General features: G+C 49.1%; 1 protein-coding gene and 2 pseudogenes across 3 annotated transcripts in view; 2 read left to right on the forward strand and 1 right to left on the reverse strand.

Annotated features, from left to right (window-relative positions):
- The window catches only part of LOC149366622 (uncharacterized), a 43,285-nt gene extending 19,734 nt beyond the window's left edge, over nt 1–23,551 (forward strand). Inside the window, exons 9-10 of the mRNA XM_089551667.1 lie at nt 18,756–19,157; nt 22,432–23,551. Coding sequence (XP_089407793.1) covers nt 18,756–19,157; nt 22,432–22,497 — 468 coding nt within the window. The 3' untranslated portion in view covers nt 22,498–23,551. The remainder of the gene's footprint in view (nt 1–18,755; nt 19,158–22,431) is intronic.
- Nucleotides 8,717–11,994, forward strand: LOC149366623 (uncharacterized; annotated as a pseudogene). Its single transcript, XR_016283990.1, has 4 exons — nt 8,717–9,997; nt 10,093–10,269; nt 10,460–10,573; nt 10,694–11,994. The product of XR_016283990.1 is annotated as an uncharacterized LOC149366623 (transcript).
- Nucleotides 12,375–17,520, reverse strand: LOC149366624 (uncharacterized; annotated as a pseudogene). The gene is made up of 6 exons (XR_016283991.1): nt 17,293–17,520; nt 16,039–16,237; nt 15,496–15,907; nt 15,237–15,370; nt 15,089–15,153; nt 12,375–14,490 (listed from the first exon to the last, which is right to left on the reverse strand). The product of XR_016283991.1 is annotated as an uncharacterized LOC149366624 (transcript).
- Nucleotides 23,552–24,302: the final 751 nt, after the last annotated feature.

Consider the following 24,302-nt stretch of genomic DNA (forward strand, 5'->3'; position numbering starts at 1 on the left):
GGGTGCTGCGGCGGGGCTATGGGTTGCACCGAGGTCTGGGGATTAGTGCATTGTTATGTAATGCAGCTCTCTGTGTAATAAACACTCGTGCTCTTAAATAACTGCGCCTTCCTTCCTTCGGAGCGAGAGCGTAGGCGCGCACCAAGCGCTGGCAGTGCCCTCAGCTTGCTCCGGCCCGAACCCGCGATATGTGGGCGAAGTGCCACCTAATGAGCACACGGTCACACTCGGGTGATGACGATCCCACATAATTGGCGCACCAACATGGGGCAGTTCCTACCTTTGTAGTTACTGCATTCTGTTGCAAGCTTCAGGGCTAGTTAAGCCAGGTCGTAACGCGCATGAGAAGCCTTTCTATCCTCCGTTGCGGGTAGTTGGGATCGGTTAGCAAACGTGCGAATTCGTAATTTTGGGTCGATGGATGCGTGAGAAAGGAACCTTTATTCGGAACTAAAGCAATTCAGTCAGCCGCCTTTTGCCTGGTTGCTATCGCGCTGGCGCCGAAGGGGACTACGCGTATACGAGCATCCCCGCGCCGCGCCGAGTGGCAGAGCAGAGGCCTGGCTTGGTAAGACGCTATGTAAGGGTGGCAAAACTGGCCGGACTCCTCGGGAGTAGCTAGGATTATCTCCAGCCCAAAGAGCTTTTCAGGGCCCAGCGCGGTGACCCCTTTCGCGTTTAGAATTCACGGTAGTCTCAGGGAGACAATGCGTCGGAAAGTCGCTGGTATTGCGTCGCGCGCATGAGGTCGTGGAATTCTGTCTCTTGAGAGAGACCTGGCGCCGGAACGCTAGCTTGTATTGCAGCGTGCGCCGAGGGGCCGAAGCCAGACGGAACTGGCGTCCCCGGGGCTTGCCCTGATGGGTCATGACGGCTCGTGCTGGAATATCGGGTCCACCCAACAGCGTCGCAGCATCTCTTTCTAAATTAACGAAGTTCCGTCACGACCCATGGCTGTTGATTGTTAGTAACGCAGATTTACCGCGGGAAGGCACTCGTTCTCGCTTTCGAGGTGTTGAGAGCCGAGCCACCGAATCAACCCTAGCGATACCCGCGAACCTTTGTTCCGCGGCGAGAGACAGGGTCGAGATGGCGCGAAAGGATCTTTCCTTTCTGCGCGCAGTTTTTCTCTCCTCTTTCTCGTGTCCTCTGTAGCGCGCGGAGAAGTCGAATTACGCTGCCGACTTGATCGCTTACTTTTGTGAGCGAGATAGCTGATGCTGAGGTCCATTGATTTCACGTTTTGGCAAGCGCGCACAACCGAAGCATACGACCGCTTTCGGTTGTCTCTTCGGTGCCTCCTCAGACGACATTCACTTTTGTGTTTTGTCCCGTGCTTGATATCGGACATCTGCCGTTGAGAGCTGAGCTCGGACTTTACCAGCCTTCGCCGTGGCGAGGCCGTTCCGCGGTGTTCCCGGAGCGAGCTACTTCGCTGAGCCTTCAGCCCGTATATGTGAGTGGAAGAATGCATGTTTCGTTTCTGTACAGTGCCGTGAATGTTTCAAAGTGTATTTTCATGCTAAATACTTCCCGTCTGTATAATATGCGTTTTGAAGTGTTTTGTTGTCTCGCTTATGTACAGTGTAGTATTGTAGTTAAGCAACCGCGTTTCCGGTCACTTCGGAAGAGGGGCTTCTTTGTCTCATTGTGGCGCGAAGGGTAGTGTGCGGGGGAGGTGCGGGGTTCCTTTTTTTTCCCGGAAGAGCCGGGAGGGCCTGTTGCTGTGGGGGGTGAAAAGCTTTCTTTTCCCCCGTGCGTGGGCCGCTGCCCTCCTCCTTTCCACTATGCCTGGTCGCCGCATAGCTGCTGCCGTTTGCGCCTCTCGTTCGCCAAGTGTTTCTAGAGATGTCGGAGAGGCTGTGTGCGCGAGCATGAATCCGTCGAACGGGGTCCAGATGTGGGAAGAGAAAGTAAAAAAAAAAGAGTATGCCGAGAAGCCGTTGAGGGGTATGCTTGTTAGCGATGTTTCGGAATGTGTGTGTGCTCGCGGTCAGTGTCTCAGTTGCTCGCAATCCTCCTTACCCCGGACCATTGTAGCGTCGTCGGGCGCTCGCCCGCTGGGGTGGGGGAAATTGTGTTTGTTTGTGTTATAGCGGGACAATCTTTAGGGCCAAGCAACCCTGAGCTACCATGTGTCACGTGTTGGCGGCTTTCCCGCCAGTCTGTACCCTGCCACCAGCAATAAAGGACGTAACATATAATTGGCGACGAGGTAAAAATGGCAACTGCGCTGGGCACGATTGGAGAATTTGTTCCAACAGAGGCGACGTCTTGGCCCTTGTATTTGGAGCGCCTCGAATTTTTCTTTCAAGCAAACGACATCGACGGTAACGAGAAGAAGCGAGCAACGCTCTGCAGCGTTTGCGGCCCAGCAACGTATGCCATCGTTCGCTCCCTTTGTTCTCCGGATGCGCCGTCGGCCGTGGCCTACGATGAGATCGTCAGGCGTCTCTCAAACCACTTCTCGCCGCGACCGTCGGTGACAGTACAGCGTTTCAAGTTTGGCACACGTCAACAGCAGCCCGGTGAGTCAATTGCCGACTACATCGCAGAATTGCGACGTCTCTCGGAACACTGCGATTTCGGTGCGTCGCTCGATGACATGTTGCGCGACCGGCTAGTGTGCGGGGTGCGAAGCGAGACCCTTCAGCGTCGGTTGCTGGTGGAGCCGGAGCTTACGTTTGCTACAGCTCGGGAGAAAGCCATTGCAATGGAATCTGCGCAGCGACAGACCGAGCAAATTCGCGGCAGTGCCGCATCGTGTGAAGTTGGCAGCGTGAGCGGGCAGCGTTTCGACCCGTGTGTTGCGAAGGTCTCTGCGCCAGTGACAGCCAAGGAGGGTACCCATAAGCAGGCTGGTTCGCCTGGAAGCACAAGCGTATGTTTCCGCTGCAAGGGTGCGCATTCGCCAAGCAGTTGCCCATTCATGAATGTGCAGTGCCACTTCTGCAAGCAACGAGGGCACATAGTGAGAGCATGCAGGAGGAAGGCGGCAGCTCGCGCTTCGGCTGAACCCAACTCTCAGAACAAAAAACGGGCCAGTGGAGGCCGTCACAAGAATGCTGCGTCGGACGTTTACGACGTGTTCGTGCTGTCTGGTGAAGAGCCAGCCGTGAGAGTGGAAGTGCGCGTCAACGGAAGTCCCCTAGAGATGGAGGTGGACTCTGGTGCAGTGTGTTCAGTCATCAACGACCGGACTATGCAGAAGCTGCGAATATCGAAAAGGGCGTTGCGCCCAAGTACTCTTCATCTCCGAGCTTACAATAACAAGGAACTACGAGTGTTGGGTGAACTGACCGTGAAGGTGGAATTCAAGGGGCAGGAACATCGCCTGCGATTGGTGGTGGTTAAGGGTGCTAGTATCGGACTTCTCGGTCGGGACTGGTTCAAGTCTTTGGGAATAAGTCTGAGTGGTGTTCACAGTGTGTACGAGCCGAGTCGAACTGGCAGTAGGGGAACAACAGCCTTGCTCAAGAAGTATTCTTCAGTCTTTGAGCCTGGACTTGGGACAAGTAAAGGGCCTCCTGTACGCATAGAGGTGAACCCGGCAGCTCCGCCGCGATTTCTGAAGCCACGACAAGTACCGTTTGCATTGAGACCGAAGGTGGACGAAGCACTGGACAAGTTAGTGAGCCAAGGCATTTTCCAGCCTGTGCGGCACTCGAAGTGGGCAACACCTGTCGTTCCAGTTGTCAAAAAAGATGGATCGATAAGGATCTGTGGGGACTACAAGAGCACAGTCAATCGTGTAGTGCAGTGGGAGACGTATCCCCTGCCGACACCGGAGCAGCTGTTTGCCAGGCTGGCAGGTTGCTCGAAGTTTTCAAGGCTAGACCTCGGACAGGCGTATCAACAGAAGACTGTTGATGAAGAAACAGCTGACTTGTTGACGGTTACAACACATCGGGGACTGTTCCGCGTAACCCGTCTTCAATTTGGCGTGGCAGTGGCAGTGGCTATCTTTCAGAGGTACATGGAAGAACTGTTGCATGGAATTGATGGTGTTCTTGTGTTCTTGGATGACATCTTGATCGGTGGAAGGGATGAGGTGCAGCACAATGCTCGTTTACAAGAAGTGCTCAAAAGAATTCATGAAGACGGTCTGCGACTAAAGTTTGACAAATGTCAATTTGGTGTTGAGGAAGTGTGTTACTTGGGATTCCGTGTGAACTCTGCAGGTGTGCAGCCGACAGAAGACAAGGTGCGTGCTATTCACAAGGCCCCAGAGCCGACATGCAAAAAGGAACTTCAAGCCTTTTTAGGAGCTCTGAACTTTTACAACAAGTTTCTTAAAGGAGCAGCTCATGCCTTGGAGCCACTATACCGGCTGTTGGACAAGGGTCGCGAGTGGCGTTGGATGGAAGCTGAGGCAGAAGCATTTTGCCAGGCGAAAGATCTGCTGCAGTCATCGCATGTTCTGGTGCACTATGATGTCAACAAACCCCTAGTGCTGGCCTGTGACGCATCCCCGTACGGACTGGGTGCTGTGTTGAGTCATGTGTGCGAAGATGGCAGCGAGAGACCGGTTGCATATGCGTCGAGAACTATGAGTGCGGCAGAACGGAATTATGCCCAGACAGACCGAGAAGCGCTCGCCATCGGCTTTGGCATAAAGAAGTATCATCAGTTTCTATATGGGAGACATTTCAAAATTGTGACAGACCACAAACCTCTCTTAGGACTGTTGCACCATGCCAAGCCCATTCCCCAGGTGCTATCACCACGGATGCTGCGTTGGACCCTCATGTTATCGGCTTATGACTATGAAATTGAGTATCGACCAGCGGAGAAGCTTTCCAATGCTGATGCATTCAGTCGTTTACCACTGAGAGCCAGTAGGGCAGAGGAAGAGGAGCAGCGTCTTTGGGAAGTAGGGATGCTGGAAATGGCGCCGGAAGTAGCATGGAACTCGAGGAAGGTGGCAAGATTCACGTCAAGGGATAAGCTGTTGGCTAGAGTCTGCAATTGGGTGCAGCATGGGTGGCCAGAGGGTAAGCTGCCAGAAGAGTTTGCAGCGTTTGTGAGCCGCAAGCATGAACTGTCGGTGTACCAAGGTTGTTTGCTGTGGGGCAGTCGTGTGGTCATTCCAGAGCCAGCTCGACCGTATGTCATGGACATTCTTCACACAGCTCATCCAGGAATTGTCAAGATGAAGGGGCTTGCCAGAGGAGCCGTGTGGTGGCCAGGAATCGACAGAGATGTTGAGCAGAAGGTGAGAGACTGTGCACGTTGTCAGGAATCCAGGTCTGCGCCAGCAGCTGCAAAGATTCACCCTTGGGAATTCACCAAGCGTCCTTGGACAAGACTACACATCGATTTTGCTGGGCCCTTCCAAGGCAAAGTTTTCCTCATTGTGGTGGACTCTCACTCAAAGTGGTTGGAAGTGTGCCGGATGAATTCCATGTCGACAGCTACAGTTTGTGCGAAGCTTCGTTTCCTTTTTGCTACCCATGGCATTCCAGAAACTGTTGTTTCTGATAATGGCACTGCCTTTTGTTCGGAGGAGTTCAGAGACTTCATGTGCCGGAATCAAATCCGACATGTGACCGTTGCCCCATATCACCCTTCTTCGAATGGTCAAGCAGAACGCATGGTGCGCGAAACCAAGGGAGTACTCAAGCGAATGGTTGGAGGCGATATCGACACACGTCTGGCTAGGTTTTTAATGACCCAGCATATCCTGCCTCATGCTACAACAGGCAAGAGCCCGGCCGAATTGCTAATGGGCAGGAAACTTTCAACTGTGTTAGAGCGTCTGCATCCTGACCTGCAGTCCAGTGTGCAGCAGAAACAAGAGCAGGTGATGCAGCGCCGTAGCCAGGCAGTGCGACTGTTTGATGTGGGGGATCGAGTGTTTGTGCGCAACTATCTCTATGGGTCCAAGTGGTTGCCGGGCATTGTGGATGCTGTCACAGGACCAGTGTCGTACTTGGTCGTCACCAAGGACGGTCGTCGATGGAGACGTCATGTTGACCAACTCAGAAGTCGTTCTGCCAGCTACGCATTGGACAGTTTCGCTTCTGGGATGTGTGAAGAGGAGGAACCGCTGGTTGCTTCCCCGGCAGGGTGTTCCGGGCTTGGCATTCCTTCAAGCCTAGAGGACCCTGGAAGACGGGACCAAGGAGAAAGACTGGAGGAGGCTGCAGCGCCCAGTACCGAATCTGCTTCCTGTGGTGAGGACCGTGAAGCGAGTGCTTCCCTTCAAGTCCAGCGACCACAGCGCCAACGCAGCCGCCCTGCGTATCTGAAGGACTTCGTGACGTAGGGGGGAGGAGTGTTATAGCGGGACAATCTTTAGGGCCAAGCAACCCTGAGCTACCATGTGTCACGTGTTGGCGGCTTTCCCGCCAGTCTGTACCCTGCCACCAGCAATAAAGGACGTAACAGTTTGTAAATACTTTTTCTTGTTGAGTGGTATTATTGACCGTCAGGAGCCTTGCCGTGGACAAGGGCCATGGAGTTGCCATGTTTATGCTTTAGTTTTGGGACACCTGCCGCCGCTTCCTGGTTCTTTGAGTGCGTGTGCGCGAGTCCCAGGCTCGGCGGTATGTGCCAAGGCCGAATCAGCGGAACTTCAGAGGCAACCTGTGCGGGGCTGTCCGCACCGTAGCACTGCTGGGACACCGTCTTCAGAGCATCGGGTGCCTGGAGAGGACCGCCATCGCGGCGCGACGACGCCGGGGTGAGCTGCTTCCGGAGCATATCGGTTGCCGTTCATCACGACCGACCGATTCCGTCGGAGATATCGGCTCCGGCGGCTAGTTGTGTGGAAAGTTTTCCGGCGCCCTGTCGTGCGCGTTCTGATCATTGTGACAGCATGGACGCACGTATATCTATGTCAGATTTTAACTTATGTAATGATGTATAGCTATGATTTATGTATACAGAGTGCATTGATTATGTGATGTTCGAGTGACCGCATTTGTAATTTTGTAAGGCGCGAATACTTTTGTGCCTTTATTGCGTAGTGTCGAATGCCTGATGTTTTGTGATTAGAATTCTCAGTAATGTTGTTGTATGGGTGTGTTTAAGGGCTGGAGGTATGGCGAAAGGCTGGTAGCTCATTGATGCTAGCGAAAGGAATACTGTGCTGTGTGGAGTGACCGTCGCTCTGTTTTCAGAGAGACGGGGGCATTTAAGAAGAGGGGGATGTGGGGATTGAGCTTCTTGGGCTACCCGAGTGTGCGCCCGCTTCTGCCGTTTCGTTCGTTAGAGAGACCCCCCGTGGGGTGTCCGCGAGCGGAATGGGGGCAGCCGCGCTGCTTGTCCTCCTTTGCAAGGGAAGCTCTTCCGAGAACCGCAGTAAATCACCCTCCCTTCCGTTCTTCCCGCTTCGACCTCGCTTCCCTATTGGGTCACACCGAGTGACAGTTGGGGGCGTTGTTTCGGCGAGAGGTCCCGAGCGGGAAATGAACGGAGAGATCGCCACCGACTCGGGCAGCAGAAAGGTGCGTAGAGTTTGGCTCCCGGGTGCCCCGGCCTTTGCCGGGGGCCCAAGAACGCGGGTGCTTTGACGTGCGCATCTAGTATGTATGCTTGAGTCCAGGCCCGAACTTCCGGAGTCGTGTAGCCCGCCTGTGCGGGGCCGACGCGCTCCGGATTCGGGAGGGCCTGATTTGGCTGGTTCTCCGTCATCGCCGGCCATTGCCGGTGACGACGCGCGATGAGCCATCGATGTGCGACCTGCGTCGTCAAGATGTGCTCCGCGTTTACCCCATCCTTCCTCGTTTTGCGCTGCGCGTGATTTAACCCCTTTGGTTGGCCGCGCGGCATGCGATCGCCCTTAGCTGTGCTGTCCCGTGTGTATGTAGTCTTTGCTTTGCGCGCACGGCTCCGCGGGCCCGCTTTCGGGTGCTGCGGCGGGGCTATGGGTTGCACCGAGGTCTGGGGATTAGTGCAGTGTTATGTAATGCAGCTCTCTGTGTAATAAACACTCGTGCCCTTAAATAACTGCGCCTTCCTTCCTTCGGAGCGAGAGCGCAGGCGCGCACCAAGCGCTGGCAGTGCCCTCAGCTTGCTCCGGCCCGAACCCGCGATATGTGGGCGAAGTGCCACCTAATGAGCACACCGTCACTGTGGTGTTGACGATCCCACAAATTAAACCGAATTAACGTCCGGCTCCCGCCCTTTATTTTTTTAATTCTCTCTCGTACGGTGGGCGGAGTCGACCAACGCGTGGAGTGCCTTTCAGCCAGTCCTGTGGCGGCTTGCCGCTCTGCCATCGGCGGAGTAATATGTAGTAGTCCGTAGTAGCAAATAGTTTGCGCGTATTTTTATTTCTGCGGGCTTATTTTGCGGCTATATTATCTGCGAATGAACCTATTTATTCATGGAAACCTAAAAAACAAAATAAAGCGAAAGCAAAGCCTCCACGGAGCTGGCTGAAAGGAACTTCACGCATTGGTCGACTCCGCCCATCGTACGAGGGAGAATTAAAAAAGTAAAGGCGGGAGCCGGACGTTAATTCGATTTAATTAGTGAAATCGGCCACACAGGGCAATAAATCGAAGTGTCTAAGGAAGCTGAGAACGTGTAGATCGAGTTCCCGCGGCAAAAAAACAAGTTCAGAATCCTCTTCAGTGCACCTTTAACTGGGGAGTTTTGTTGCGAAAGCAACACTAGTGGAGCCAAGCTCGGCTCGTGGCGTATGCTCGTGGCGGTGCGGCTACCAAACGACCTTGAGTCGCCGTTGCCTAGCAACCGCTTCAGCTGCGCTCCAACAGATGGCGCCGCCTGTCGCCTTCTCACCCAGAAGGCACCACCCTTGCACAGGCGTTGGGTTTCACAGCTCATGACGGCGTCATGCCGGCTAAACCAAACGCTTAACCACAACCTAACACCACAAGTGTATTGGCAAAAACGGCATGTACGATCTTGTACCGTTGCCTAGCAACCTGAGTTACTATACGAGCTTACACGAGTTAATCGGGTAAGTTCGTGTAGTAACTTGGGTAAGCTCAGGTAAGTTCGGACAAGCGTCATGCCATCTGCACGAGAGGTTGCTCGGGAAGAGCAACATGGGTCACGAAATCCCGACGGGTGTCTGGGATAGAAACAGCCACCTACCAGTGCAGTGGCGCATCGCTTAACCGCTGCGCTGGTGGTGGTATATGAGGGCTCGCCGCCATCTGTGAATCTTAAGTGGGAATTGCCAATTCAGCATACATGGGCATTAACCCACTATAGATATCATGCCACACCCCTAAGGCGGAGTTTAAGTGCCCCCTCCATATGAAGAATGAATACCTGCTTTCACAGGTCTACTTGATTGAACTATGTTAAGCCCCTATCAATTTTTAACGCATTAGCAATTTGAAGCCCCACCATGAAGATAAAGCGGTGTCCGGTGTCGTAGTGTTTTGTAGTGTTGTGTACAACACCTGTCAGCTGCCATCTGCCAACGACCTGTCACCTGCCATAGTATCAGGGGGTAAAGTGGAGAGGGGAAGATCCCCTCTTTTTTTTTAGGTGAGGGAGGGAGAGGCCAGAAGGCAGCTACCACGGGAAGAACCCACACGGTAGCCACCATGGGCCTCTTGTGCTGGAGTTTGAGGTAACGTGGCGGCGCCTGGTGGCGGCAAGGAAAAGTTGGCTGGGTAGTACCACGTTGGGTCAGTAGTGAGGCCTGGCTGTGGCGGCACTCATTTCTAGCCTGCGTTTTGCGTCGATTAGCACGTTTTTCTACGCTGTTGTGAGTGCAACAAGGCTCGTCACTTCTGACCGACCACGCCGCGGCCCGGCCGTGGCTTAGTTTTGGAAAACCGACGCTCCGTGTGCCTTTGGACGAAATGCAGGCAGCAGAAGGAATCGACGACGCTGATCCGCCCGAGAGACCTCGCTCAGTCTCCAAAAAGCGTCACCGTCGGTACTGCTGCGTCGTGGGCTGCCACGAGCAAGAAGGTCTGGATCCAAGTGTGAAATTCCATCGTTTTCCTTCAAGGTCTCACGAAGCGGAGCGCCGGGCGCGCTGGATAGCTGCAGTTCGACGCACTGAGTAAGCGAACCTTCGCGTTGTGCTGGCTGCTTCGCCTGCCTTGATGTTTGTTTGGTTATCCGCGTTGCTGAAATTCGTTCTTTTTGCACATGCAGACCGGACGGCAAACCGTGGGATGCAGTGCCGAACACCAGAATATGCAGTCGCCACTTTGTGGGTAACGAGAAAAACGATTCGGCCAGTCATCCCGCATATGTCCCCACAATCTTCCCCGCGGTCTACAGCCGGCCTCATCTGCCCGACTCTTCAAGTCACTTGGAACGGTTTCAGAGGTGAGTAGGCCGTTTTATGCGCCAGGTGATCCGCTGGTTATCCTGTGGTAGGGAGCGTCGGCTGCTGCTGCTGTTGTGCTCTGTAGTGCTTCCAGATGACTCCTGTTTCGTCTGCTGCCGTCTGCTGCAGTTAAGCGTCAGATTTTAGTACTTCAATTGATTTTTTTTTCTCGTCATTCCAAACGTTTAGGTGGCGGAAAAGGGGCCTTAAGCAGAGTTTCTGCGCTGCTGGGAGCAACGTCCCAGATATGAAAACTGCGTCCGAGGAAATCTTCGACGAGAGAAACGAAGATGTAAGCATAAAATTTTTCTAAGCAGAACTACTTGCGTTGTTGATGTATAATTTTGCATTTCTGAACATTATCACCTCCTTTACATTACAAACCTGTACTTATTGAAGTCTTTACATTTTTGCCCCTTTTACTTACCATGCAGCCATCAACCCAGAGTGTTCCGACTGCACCGAGGTTCTTGATGACCACACAAGAGCAGATGTACATGGAGGCTTTCCCACGGCATCAACTCAAGGTGATGAAGCCTGCCACCCCACACCTCCGAAAGACGGCTTGCCTCTTCTGCAGGCACCCAGCGACGTGAAAGGTCATCCCAAACTGATGACCAGCAGACGGTGACACGTGCAGTTGGCCCGCACTTGAGGGTTTGCTACTTCGCGGGTTTTGAAAGCATTGTAAGTGCCCCCGATGCATTACGAAGTTTGTGTGGGGTGGACAGCAATGTGTTTTCATTATTGCTTAATCTTTTACCAACTGTCCGGGAAAGAGCAACTGATGTCACAGTTGAGAACAAACTTCTGATGTTTCTTATGAAAATGAAACTCGGAGTATCTTTTACCGCCATTGGTGTCATGTTTGGGGTGCATGAGAGCACTGCCTGCCGTATTTTTTATTCAGTTCTCAACACACTGGCAAAAATAACAAAAGATTGGATTTATAAGCCCCCTATTGAAGACATAAAACTTGCACAGCCTGAATGCTTCAAGAAAAATTACCCGCAGTGCACTCTGATCATTGACTGCACCGAAGTTAAAACTGAGACGCCGTCAGAAGTTCGGCAGCAGCACATGCTGTTTTCTTCATACAAGGGCTGTTACACACTTAAATTTTTAGTTGCAATTATTCCTAATGGAATGGTAGTTTTTGCTTCTGAGCCTTTCGGTGGACGATGCTCTGACACACAAATCACTCTTGAGTCTGGTTTTCTGCAGCTCATTGAACCAGACGACATGATATTGTCGGACAAAGGTTTCCCTGGCATTCGTACACAACTTGCTAACAAAGGAGTAGTAATGATAATGCCGCCCTTTTCAGCTGGAAGTGGCGTCCCATTTTCTCCTGAAGAAATGGAACAAACCTACAGAATTGCATCTGTGCGAATTCATGTTGAAAGGGTGATCCAAAGAATTAAGCTTTACGGAATCCTGAAATCCGAAGTTCCAATTTCACTTATTTCATCTATGAAGGAAGTTTTCCATATGTGCTGTGTTTTAGCAAACCTTCAACCTCATATAATTGCAATGACATAAGTACAATGACAAGAATGTGGCCTTTTAATTTGAACTTAAAGGTGTAGTGAAGAGGAATCTGAACTCGTCTTTCTGCCGCGGGAACTCCATCTACACGTTCCTAGCATTCTTAGAAACCTCGATTTATTGCCCTGTGTGGCCGATTTCCCTCATTAAATCGAATTAACGTCCGGCTCCCGCCTTTTTTTTTTTAATTCTCCCCGCATGGTGGGCGGAGTCGACCAACGCGTGGAGTGCCTTTCACCCAGTCCCGTGGCGGCTTGCCGCTCTGCCATTGGCGGAGTGATACGTAGTAATCCTTAGAAGCAAACAGTCTGCGCGTATTTTTATTTCTGCGGGCTTATATTGCGGCTATATTATCTGCAAATGAAACTGTTTATTCACGGAAACCTAAAAAACAAAGTAAAGTGAAAGCAAAGCCTCCACGGAGCTGGCTGAAAAGGCGCTCCACGTGTTGGTCGACTCCGCCCACCGTACAGGGAGAATTCGAAAAATAAAGGCGGGAGCCAGACGTTAATTCGATTTAATTAGGGAAATCGGCCATAGAGGGCAATAAGTCGCAGTTTCCCGAGGCAAAAAGACGAGTTCAGATTCCTCTTCAATGCACCTTTAAATAGCTGTGGTGTTTCCTTAGGCGCTTTAATGTATATATGACTTAATGTTCGAAAGCTGCTGATATCCTGTGAAAGACACCGTCTTAGAGGGCACTAGATTAATTCTTGCCATCTGGAGTTCTTTATTATGCACAGTAGGCTGGTGTGTTTGCATTTTGCCTTTGTTGAAATTTAGCCACTACAGCAGGGATTTTGTTCCATGTTCTTCCAAATGCAAAAAGATGCCTGAACAGGTAGTGCCCATATTGTCTAATGATGCATAGTCTTTTCTTGCCATGATATTTATGTGTACATGTGTTGTTACAGCCAGAACTTTATTTTTTTCCCTAATCTGCAGTGGTTTTCTGTGTATTTTTTTTGTTTTCAACCTCTCCACTGCAGTGCCACTCAATGACACTGTGGGTGTTATGATAAATAATTAAGCTTTGTGCATGCTGGAAGGTGTGGTACATTAGTGCACAGTACCACATCAACTTAGTTTTCATTCTTGCCTAGGCCCAACTTAAGTTCCAAAAAGAAAAAAAACTTGCAGGATTGTTTCATTGCGGGCTGATGCAATCGGAGAAAGGAATTGTGGGAAATAGTGTTTAGTTAGAGGGAATTAAGCAGCAGGGGAGTGAGAATACTTTCTGGCAGCATGGGCGACCACAGTGCTATTGACAGATTGCGTCTCATATCTGTCGATGGGTTCAAACACATTGGGTGTCAGTTTGTATAGCTGCATTCATATGATGGTTACCTCTGTGTAGGTTTAGTGGTAGTTATCTGTGGTGGCAACAATATGCCTTATTCATCAGTATTTGCCGTTTTCTTTGGTATAGAGCATGTATGCGACGTTACTGTGTTGAGAGCTCTCAGCATAGCACATTGCCATGGCGTGTTGCAGTGACATATGTGATATTAGTGGATGCAGGCCAGAGGGCTGTGATGTGCGTTACCATAACATGAGCTGACACTATGCACGTCATTGCATGTTATTCAATCATGTCGGGTGGTCTGTGCTGTAGACATTGTTGTCATTGTGAAAGTGAGGAAAGACTAAGAAAAGCCTGCACTGTAAAACTGCAGGCATTGCATGTGTCTTATGAGCTAGCTCCTGTGCATGCACTGGCTCTCTGCTAAGTATGAGTCAACAGGCTGGCAGCAGTGAACATTGTGAAGCTGGACATGTAATAAAAACAATTTATTTTAAAACCTTGGCATCAATCTGCAATGCAAAAAATATCACAGCACAAACATTTCTCACGTACCTCTACACTGATATAAATACTTGCCCCCTACGCACATCAGCACATCTTGCTTCAACTCTTGAGAAGCCAGACAAGGTCTATACAAACTAACATCAAAAGTGGTTAGCAGTGTATTAGAGGCTACACGTTTGAGGCTTACAAGGGTACATGCGCAGTCTAGTTGGTTATGCACAGTTCTCAAAACAGAGCAAGAATATCCAGACGCACACAGGAGAGGACATGCACAGCGCTGAGTATTTCCTTTCCTGCGTGTCTGAGTTTTTTTCCACTGTTTGAAGAAGCATACACGTGTGAAATGACTGCTTCTATAGGTGTACTCACCTCACATACTCAAAAGCCAATGCAACAAGTCTGGAAGCCGTTGACACATGCTGGCTTCCACTCCACTGCGAACACCTGTGAGATAAGTGAATGCAGCAAATGAACCTTAAACAAGGTGCTTAATGTAGAAATTAAAATAAAAATGTTCGAGCCTGGGAATTGCTTCTGACAAAAAGTGCTCATCACGCTCAACAACAATCGTCACAGTTTGCTTGGAAGTGTAAACAACAAAAAAGCACTGTGTTGTGTTCGTTACATACATCGCAGTTTGAACTTGTGTGTAATACTGATGACGCTTGTTGACTGCCAAGTGCCCATCTCTGTACACAATGTACTTGATGAAGCTTACTTCATTATTGTGGTCGATAAGTACATCGTCTTTCCTGGAGTATGGGCACTTTATCTCCAGCAGCGTTGTCTGGTCTCCATACTTGAAAAGTCCGTCGGGGCTGGCACACAGCCATGGCTGCTTCAGGTGCACAATGAGCCCAACCTGAAGTTGTAATTGTTGAGAGTTTGTAGTGCAGAATATGCCACATTCCAAGCTGTTTTTATGCGTAACTGATACAAAAGGCTTTCAATCTGCACTTCCCTAACAAAACTGTTCACAATTTATTACATCGCGGTCAAAGGCATTATGCCATTCAATCTTTCAATGAAGAAAGACGGTAAAACATTCTGACTTCGGACTGCGGGCCTGCTTTTTACATAATGTATTTAGAAGCATCACTGCATTCGATCGTTCTGCCAAAAAGGGACCTGCTACTCTTATTTTACATTGTAGGTGCTGGAATGCAACATATAATGAAGACTGCCAGATATGCTGGTGGTAAGCATATCATTTTGGCAGTGCTAACCTGCATTTAAAATTGGCATCTTTTATTTGATTGCTTTTTTTGGTTTTATGAACTAATGAGTTACGCTTTCATCCACACTTCGTGACATTCAAACAGAAAAAAGTTTTCTGATGTAGTGCTACTGAAAAAAAAAAAACAGTTGTATATGTACTCATCTGGAAATTTGTGGTAGTCATTGCAACTCACATACCAATTTTTCTAACATAAGAGAATTTCATGCAGCTCACAGCTTACCTGCAAAACAGTCACTCCGGTTTTCTGCTCGAACTGTTCCCTGGCTACAGCTTCAGTCTTTCGTCCTAAGGAAATGAAGGAATTTACAACATTTTGCGCACCAGTCTAAAATCAGCTCATTACAATTTACATGCTGCATTCAGTTTACCGTGCATAACTGCCTTCCCAAAGAAAGGCTTCCTGTGCATAATTTGTTCGCCAAGAGTGTCTAGTGGTAGCCTTCTAGCGACAACTGAATGGGCGATTGAACTTGACAGCCGGATCCTGCGTTCATAGTGCCACCTGCGCAAACAGTGACAATGAAACACTTTTCCATTTTCTGCCTATTTTACGCATTATAATGATCTTTTAAAATGCTACAGTGTAGTAAAATCACAAACATTGTATTGATATCTCAGCTGACTTACCTTTTGCAGCCAGCCTGCAGGACTGTACCCACAGCAATCTCCTCGGCATTCTCTTTGGAACACAGCACTTTAGAAGAAAAGAACTCTGTTTCTTTTCCAGTCATTTGTGTGGTGAGGTTGCATCGTGATATGGTCAGCACGCTTGGTGTCTTAGAGGCTGCTGCCATTACATTGTACACAGGCATGTCTGCCTCCCATGCTATCATTTTTTGTAGACTTGAAAGGTGAGAATTTTGCAAAGCTGCTTCTTTACTTATTGAAACACTCCTATTCTCATCTTTTTGTGAGGCACTCATTAAAGCTATTTTTTGGATGTCATTGTGAGGACAGGCTATTTCCGAAAAATGTTCATAGCTGTATGATGGGGGAACCCGGTTGGGGCATGTACCTCTAATGAATATCTTCTTCGGACCTGCGACATGGGTAGATAGAAGATAATATACCTGAGTTGATGTCAACAGACAGTATAATACTACATATGTGTAGCCATAAGCTGCACGTATAAAAAAGAGTACCTGTCCAAAGACAAATGGTAAAACTTACAACCGAACAGGTCTTCAACAGATTCTCTGGCATCTATATTCGGCTTCTGTGAAGGGCGGCCCCAGGTTTGTGGAACCTCTGTACATGTTGCCGGCTGGAACTCATTCACCCACAGCACCACAGCAGCAGCATGCTTGCATTTGCCCAAGCCAGCCTTGCATGTGCATTTGCTAGTGATTATGTCACGCTGAGATGAAAGCTGAAATGTATATGTAGTGTTAGTAAAACTTGGTGCTGAGCTATCTGGTTATACATTCTTTGAGATAGGCAAGCACCAAAAAAAGACAAAAAAGTCTTCTTTTGGTGCTTACCTCTCTCAAAAAATGTATATGTAGCGAGCAGCCGCATATGCAGGCGTAGAATGAGAATTTATGCATTCTACAACACAACTTGTCTAGTACATCCCTACATAGGCAGTTGGACCAAGGAAGCAATAAAAGTGTACCATGAAAATCACCAAACAGTAGGGAATGCGCAACAGGGAAGCAGCAAAATGTGAGAAACGAACAGCATAATTCAAAGATCATATTAAGGGAATGGACAACACAGCAAAGAGCACAAAAAAAAATGCACGGTATAATTCATATGCCATGTGAACATCTCATTCAGATAATCACTATTAAGGCAAATCGACATAGCAGCAGGCATGGTTGGCGATTCAGGACTAGGAGACCCGGCCACTGAGACAATTGACAATTCGACCGATGCAACGTGGTGAGGTGGCCAGGTGCGTGAAAAAGACCACAAATGGGCGGGTTGATTAGGTGCGAATTCGCTTCCCACTACGAGCAGCCCAGCGTGGAGAGTGAAATGTGCACATTGTCGACCTCAAACCAGCACGTATGTGGAAGCGCGGCATCACTGATAACAGCGAACGTGTTCGAGCGATGTCGTTTTAAGGATGAAAAGCTACATCAAGAAAACGACATCAAGCGCGCAGCGCACAAGCTCGCACTGCAGCGTTATTCGGCTGCGACCTCATATATGCATTGCATCATGTTAGCATTTGCTGAAGGAACAGATGGCGGCTACTACAAAGCAGGCATGACTACTTGTTTAGCGAGATGCAGTGAACAAAGACTGCAGGAGGCCCACCGTTTCGTGGCATGCTGAAAGACCGCTGCTGGCGCGGCGTGTACCGTCCTGCGCTCGAGCAGTCCCGTATACATGTCTGTTTAGCGCTGCTGCGATTTCATATATTGCAAGCATTTAATCGCGTTGATGCGCTTGAATCTCAAAGCGTGCAGACCTTACCTGAAGTTCAACTTCGTACGTGACTCTCTTCACTTGCGAATGACACCGCGCTGAAACTTCTTACTTCTTGGACAGAGTACACGTACTTGGCGTTGCATAATTTTTTCCCTTTACACAGCGTGCCAGCCCTGAAAAAATCTTCGACGCCCGATATTCGCTGTAGGCCATGGCGCAGCGCAAGCGAAAGTCGCAGGTCCATACTGCCAACGTGCTTTCTGAAGCAGACGCCAGAGCCCGGTACTACCCAGCCGAGGGCAGAGGGCGCTCTTTAGCACCATTTTCGCAGCGTCCCCTGGGCAATGCAAGAGGTCTATAGAAGGAGGAGGTTCTGATCACTGTGCCATCATGTTAACTTCCAATGTTTCAGCCCCATAGGTGTGTACTGGTACGAAATAATTGTTATATGCGATGGAGTCTTGTTATTTCTGACTTGCTTAATTGAAACAGAATTTCATTCCCCTTTGAGTTTCGATTACCGAGAGTCAAGAGTCAGCGGTGCTTTCCTGACAAGTTTGTCTTCTTAACCTGAGAGTCTGCCATGCCCGCCTCAACTACATCTCATTAAGGCGAAAGCCTTTAGTGCCTCATCATTGTCAACAGAAGGTTGTCAGCAGAGGTGTCACGCTTTTCAGTTGGTCGAAATGGTTATGACGTTTGAGTGTGCGGATTCGAAGTAATAAGGTCACCCACGGATGCCTGGCGCCGCCTTTTGGAGCAGAGGACAACTAATAAAAAATAGTTGTCGTCCACTCCGACAGGTGGCGCAAGGCATCCGCCAAACAGTGCGCCAGGGAAGGCTTTCGCCTTGCAGCACTCTAGAGAGCCAAAGTGGCCCCTGAATTTTTTCTTCTCTCAATTTCTTTCTTATGGTCTGCATCTGTGGTATTTGCCCACATAGACGCACTCTGTACTTCCAATACCTTGCTGTACAGTCGCGAGCGAAAAATATTAGCACAGATCATTGGCGATCACAATTCGTATATCTCACCACGCGGCGCCGCAGTACGCAGACCTGCCTAACGGGCCATTTCCATGTTTGCAGCCTAGGGGGGGACGGCAGGAAGTAAGCTTTATCAAGTGTGCACCGCCCGAGCGTTGAAGTGCCGACCCTACATGACTATGCTTGCTGCATTTGTTTTGGCTTGGTTATCATGAGCAAAGATGGCTTCTTTTTATTACCGTTTTTTTATGTCCGCGATGATTGGCAAAAGGAACTCGCGGGAACAATAGCTGATAGCGCTGCTTTTAGCCAGTAACTCTGCTGTCCGTGGCAGTCCGCTGAACCCCCCTAATACTGTAGAATGGTAACGGCCCGGCACTCTCGTTATCAGCCTCTTCGCCACCCGCAGCGCCACGCGTTGTCATTCCGGCGCTCTGGTGTTCCGTCACGTGTGCTTATCTTTTTTTACCCGCGACTGTACCAATCTTGACCTGTTGCTCCATCATGTCCTCCTCTCTGCAAGGTCCACCTGCGGACGCACGTGCAGGAGAAGCCGTACGCATGCCCGCAGTGCACCAAGACCTTCGTGCACAACTCGGCGCTGACGGTGCACCTGCGCACCCACACGGGCGAGCAGCCCTACCAGTGCCCGCACTGCCCGCTGCGCTTCAGCCACCTGCGCAACATGAAGCGACACCAGATCTGCATCCACACCCACGAATACCCGCACGTGTGCCCCCTCTGCCAGCGTGGATTCCTGGTGGTCACCCAGTGGCGATACCATCTGCAGTTCCACCACGGCGTCAACGACCCGCTCGAGGACGCCGACAGCAGTATGCCCCGCCATGGACGCCGTCCGGGAGCGAGGTCGACTACAGCCGTGGTGAAGGCGACGACAGCCGTGGTGACGACGACGGCGGCTGGTGTAAGTTTTTGAAGGAAACCATGTTTTTATTGCGAAAGCAATTCTACTTGCACTTTCACGCCTTTCCCGTGCCGTGGCGGTGACCACCATTGACCTTCATTTGACCTTGATTGCATTAGATTGGATTGGACTGGATTGGATTACAATAGATTACATTGGATTGGATTGGATTTTTTACCACCATTAATTATGCTGTGTTGCAAGCCGTGGAAAGGATAATGATAAGGGTAATGTTAAGGCACACTGGGCGAGGGAAGTGGCTCAAGTTAACCCTTCCTGAGATAACTCTGGTGACCTCGTATGCACACCCCTTGATTCTCCCAAGTAAACTCGTTTTGGCTTTTTAACTCGCTCCCTGCCGCTCCCTATAATACTCGTGTAAAAAAAAACGATGCAAGCATGTCATGCCATCTATGGAAAGGCCCCATAAATTCACAGAACTTGTAGGATAAATTTTACTCAACAGATGCAGCGCATGTTTCTACATCTGAGTCACTTCGTTTTGGTCTCAGCACATCAGTCGTGGCGAGGCAGCGTGCCACATGCGTCCACGCTTTGACGGACGAAAAAATTCAAGAACTGCTTATGAATTCGGAGTCCAATGATAATGAGAATGAGGAAGAAGCCCACCTAAGTACCTTGTTGAATGATGACGGCGATGAAGACCCTCCACCACCGAAAAATCCCCGTAAGAAGAGGAAATCGAATGGGCGAGATTTCTACTGGAAGATTTGATTCAGTACAACTAACATCCATAAGATTATCCTGAATGAAAATGCCTACATGTCCTACAGAGCATTCCAGTGCGTTACTAGCAAAAAAAAATTGCAGGAAACTAACATGCAAAAAAAACCCGGCAGGGAGCGTGCAGCGGTGAGTAAAAAAACCTGGCAGTGAAAGGGTTAATGCTCTCACATAGTCATCGGCGACCCAGTTACATCCAGTGGAAGACAAGAGCCCATCCCACTGATCTTCAAGCCTTGTCCTGTGCCAGCTGCAGCCACCCTATCCACGAAAATTTCTTAATTCCATCGACCCAACTGACCATCCGCCCCCCCCCCCCCCCCCCCCCTGCTAAATCTGCCTTCTTGGAATCTACTCTATTGCATTTAGAGCCCATCGACTATCTCCCCTTCGCAACACATTCCTTGCCCATGCCCATTTCTTCCTTTTGATTTCACCTTGATTAAGATATTAACTCGTGCGTTGTTCCCATACACACTCTCTTTCTGTCTTCTAACGTTGTACCTATCATTTTCTTCTCATAGCTTGGTGCACTGTCCACGACTCAGTTTCAAGCCTTTTTGTTGTTGGGAGTCAATGCTATCCTAGCAGAACCAAAAGGACGAAAGGGACATAGACGTGACATGCAGTGTGAAGACATTCAACCCGCATATTTCGAATTATTGGCTATATAGAACACGCATATCATCCCCTTGAAAATCCTGTGTAAAAGTATGATCAAGTTGCGCTGTATACCGAACTGCAGTTTGGCCAGTTTTTCAACATATCGAACTGTGCGCTACGTCCCTGCAAGGGGTGCTTCTCCTAATGGCACTTGTCGATCAGCTTGCGCAAGCAAGGACTGGTCAGCTGTGTGGCTTTGGGCACTTCCTGTCACTGCTAGCGCTGTGAAACCACGTGGCAGGGCGAATGTGGGGTGTGCTCAAGGGTGGCTTTTGGTCTTTTGTGCTCATTTTCTGCGCTGCATAACTGTGATGTGGTGAAGCCAACTTAACCACCTACAGCCTAGCGGTAGTCCTTGCGTGGTGTGCTTTGCTGCCGAAGGCGTCGTGGAAATCAGCTGTATGTTAAATTTAATGAGTGATTATTGTTTTTATAGTGTGGTAACAGGATTAGATAGACGTAATATGAGAGGCAGTGGCCAGCCAGTGTACTGCCCAATGTGGTTTCGATGTGAAGCAGGTTAGACCCAGCAACCCCTAGAGAGCAGTGCTCTGCTATTATGCAGGCGGGCTGCACATCAGCGCGTCACTAGCACTGGTACAGTGTATTTTCGTGTCTAGGTTGTAGGTATACTTAGTTATTGCCATTTTTGTATATCGATATATTTCATCCCCCTCCCCCGCTACCGTCGACCAAAGACTCCCAGTAGTCCTTGCAAGAGCGCATGGCTTCCGGCACACTTTTTGGCGTGCGGCTCGGATAGCGAGGGCCTCTCCTGAGTTTTCCTTCCTCCATGGGTGGGAACATCGGATTAGAGAACTTTATGGATGTAGTGACAACAGCTGGCACAGGACGGGGTCAATTGGAGGTCATTAGAAGAGTTTCTTGGCTTACAGCGGACATAAGACAGGTGACGGGTTATGAGGAATGGAATGATGAATTCCAAGGGGGCACTTCTCAGCAAAAAAAAGTTGGCAGTGGCTTAGCTCTGCTATGCCAGAATATACGTAGCGTGATCAGTGACGTCACTTGGCTCTGCGACAGTGGCGAGCACGCGAGGCAACGGCAAACGCACGCGGCATGCCAGCTGTGCGCAGTGACATCACTCGCTCCTCGCGCTTGCGCAGTATGGTCGACGGAGGGAGCATGCGAAACGGCGAGACTGTGGCCAATGTAGCTCACAGTAAAAAAGTGTATATGCGAGAATAGTTGGAGAGAGGCACTGGGAGGAAAGGGAGGAGGTTAAACAGTCACAAGCCCAGTTTTTGGCTACTCTGCAAAAGGGCGGTAGTATGTTGGACAAAGAAAGCCAAAGAGGAGAGCCGAATTGGAAAGAGGGGGATTTTTTTTTTATTCGAGCTGTTTGCCATTAGGCACAATGAAAAAGGGAAAGAAAGTTATAAAAAGGAGTGTAAACAAGCCTCAATTAAAAAGCGGCAAAAGTTCACAATATAGCGATTATCTTGAGTCCACTTGTGATAGGTTGGCCTGTGATAGGTGGATTTATTGAAAGCATAGTGCAGAACAGCAGTTCTCAAACTGGGCTTTGTGGTACCATTGGGTTCCTTGGAGCTCTTTTGTGTTTTCTGCAATTATTCCTAAATCATCCATTATCTTGCCTTCGCATCACATGCCCTGCCCAAGCCCATTTCTTCCTCTTGATTTCGACTAGGACGTCGTTAACCCACATTCGTTCCCTCACCCACTCTGCCCGCTTCCGATCTCTCAACTTTACACCTATAATTTTCGTTCCATAGCTCGCTGTGTTGTTCTTAACTTAAGCTTATATGTGCATGCACGTTAAAAGCAGAGGTATGTACATCAGTGAGTTTTTTCACCGAAACAGTCATTTTTCTCCTTCAAACAGGTGAAACCAAGCGATGAAAGTCTACCAGTCAACACTTCAGCGTCACCAACTACCCCAGGGACCTGAAAGAAGCGGAGACGCTCCATTCTCTCTGCACCACACTTCCCGGTGAACTCTTCTGAGCGACAAATCTTACACGTTGTCCACTTCTGTGGTCCTTTCTTGTTGGCCTGGCATCCTACCGATGCCTTGCTGTCCGAGAAGAGTCTTCGACGTTACGTTTTTGGGGACTAGGGCATTATGTATTCCACGGACATTCTCTTGAATGCCAAGGAACTGGTTCTTTTAGGCATTACCTGTTAGCGTTTCGAATGTACAAGTGTTGTTGCGTTGTTCGTTCACTTGCCAAGATAGAGTACTGTTCAGTATTGACATGGAGACAGCTGTGCACTAAATTAAGATGAGTCAGCTGGAACATGTCACACTAAGGAAATCATTTTGAGTACGCATTTTAAGTTAGCCTAATCACATCCTCTGTCAGAAACCAAGGTTTGCTGTGTCGTGTCACGTGCACCAGTGTTTTTCTCCCGGAATAACAGCAGAATTCGGTGAGTCGTTCAAGGAATGATGCCTTTTATGTAACAAGCATCATTTAACGATTTTTTCCAGTTGGTTCCAGTTGGTCCCAGTTGGAACCAGGAGGAATCCAGTTGGTTCCAACTGGAAATTGTTCCATAAACCATTTGGGCTGGGAGAGATTTTCGCCAGATAAATAAACTTTAGTCTGGATATGTTTTGCTTGGATGTATCTAGTATATCTAGTCAGTGGCTTTACTTTCAAGACTGAATATGCGAAGAGTAACAGCAAGAGCAAGTCACTGTGAAGCATTTTGGAGTACAAAAATGGAAAAAGTGATAACGTGTAGTAGTACAAAGGTGGCCCACAATGACCACTTGATTATTTGGTTCCTTGGTTCGCCTGTTAAAGGAAAACTGAAGTGGTGTTAGAGTTCGATAAGTTTAAAACGGCTTAATGTGGGAAACAAGCAGGTAAAGCCTGCGAAATCATTTTGCGCTACCATTTGAAATGGTGGCGTAATCACCGACTCAAGCGGCTTCGGTGTTGAGGCTTCTCTGCATTGCACAGCAACCGGCAGTGGCCTCGATGATGACGTCACGTATGACAACATTGCGTTTCCACTGAAGAAACAGTTGCTTCATAGAAGAAAACCAATGCCGTCAAAGGTGACGCTGACGAAGCATTGTTCCGTGACATCGGATGACTCATAGCGGCATGCAGGCGAAGGCAGCGGACATCTGAAATTTCGGCGATAATGACGTCACAACGAGTTTTCCTGCATTCTCCAACGCAGTGAGGAGAAGCCTGAACATCGTCGCCATTTTAATCTACGATTATTTCACCTTATTAAAGCCTAAGGCAAAAATACTTTGCATGCTATACCTGGAAGCTTCATAGATTCGAATTCTTGAGTAACCTCAAGTTCTCAAAAGACCTTTTCACGTTTCCTTTTGTATGAGCTGCTTTGTAATAGTTCGAATTGTTAAACTCGGCCGTTTAAGGGGGGACGAAGGTCTTAAAACTGACCTTTCTATTTATGGCTCAAATCTCATGAAATTGTGCACACAGAAGCGTTTCTCTCTTCTGATTCCAAAAATATAGTCGTAATTGAGCTGGTGGTCTTAGATCGAAAGTTATCTTGTATTCTAGAGTGTAATTTGGTAATTTCTTACGCATCTTTAATGAACTTTCTGATTGCAAATTGTTGCTTTTAATGACATGAATTGACAGCCAGAGAATTCCCATGCCCGATGACATTCTTTTTTTTGTTTAGACCACATATAAATAGCAATTTACAATTTGCTTAACGAGTTGCTGTGTCAAATACTGCGACCTGTTACTCTCACGTAGT

Source organism: Amblyomma mixtum, chromosome 1, assembly GCF_055824585.1.
Source record: "Amblyomma mixtum isolate Tamu chromosome 1, ASM5582458v1, whole genome shotgun sequence".
In the NCBI taxonomy this organism is placed as follows: domain Eukaryota; kingdom Metazoa; phylum Arthropoda; class Arachnida; order Ixodida; family Ixodidae; genus Amblyomma; species Amblyomma mixtum.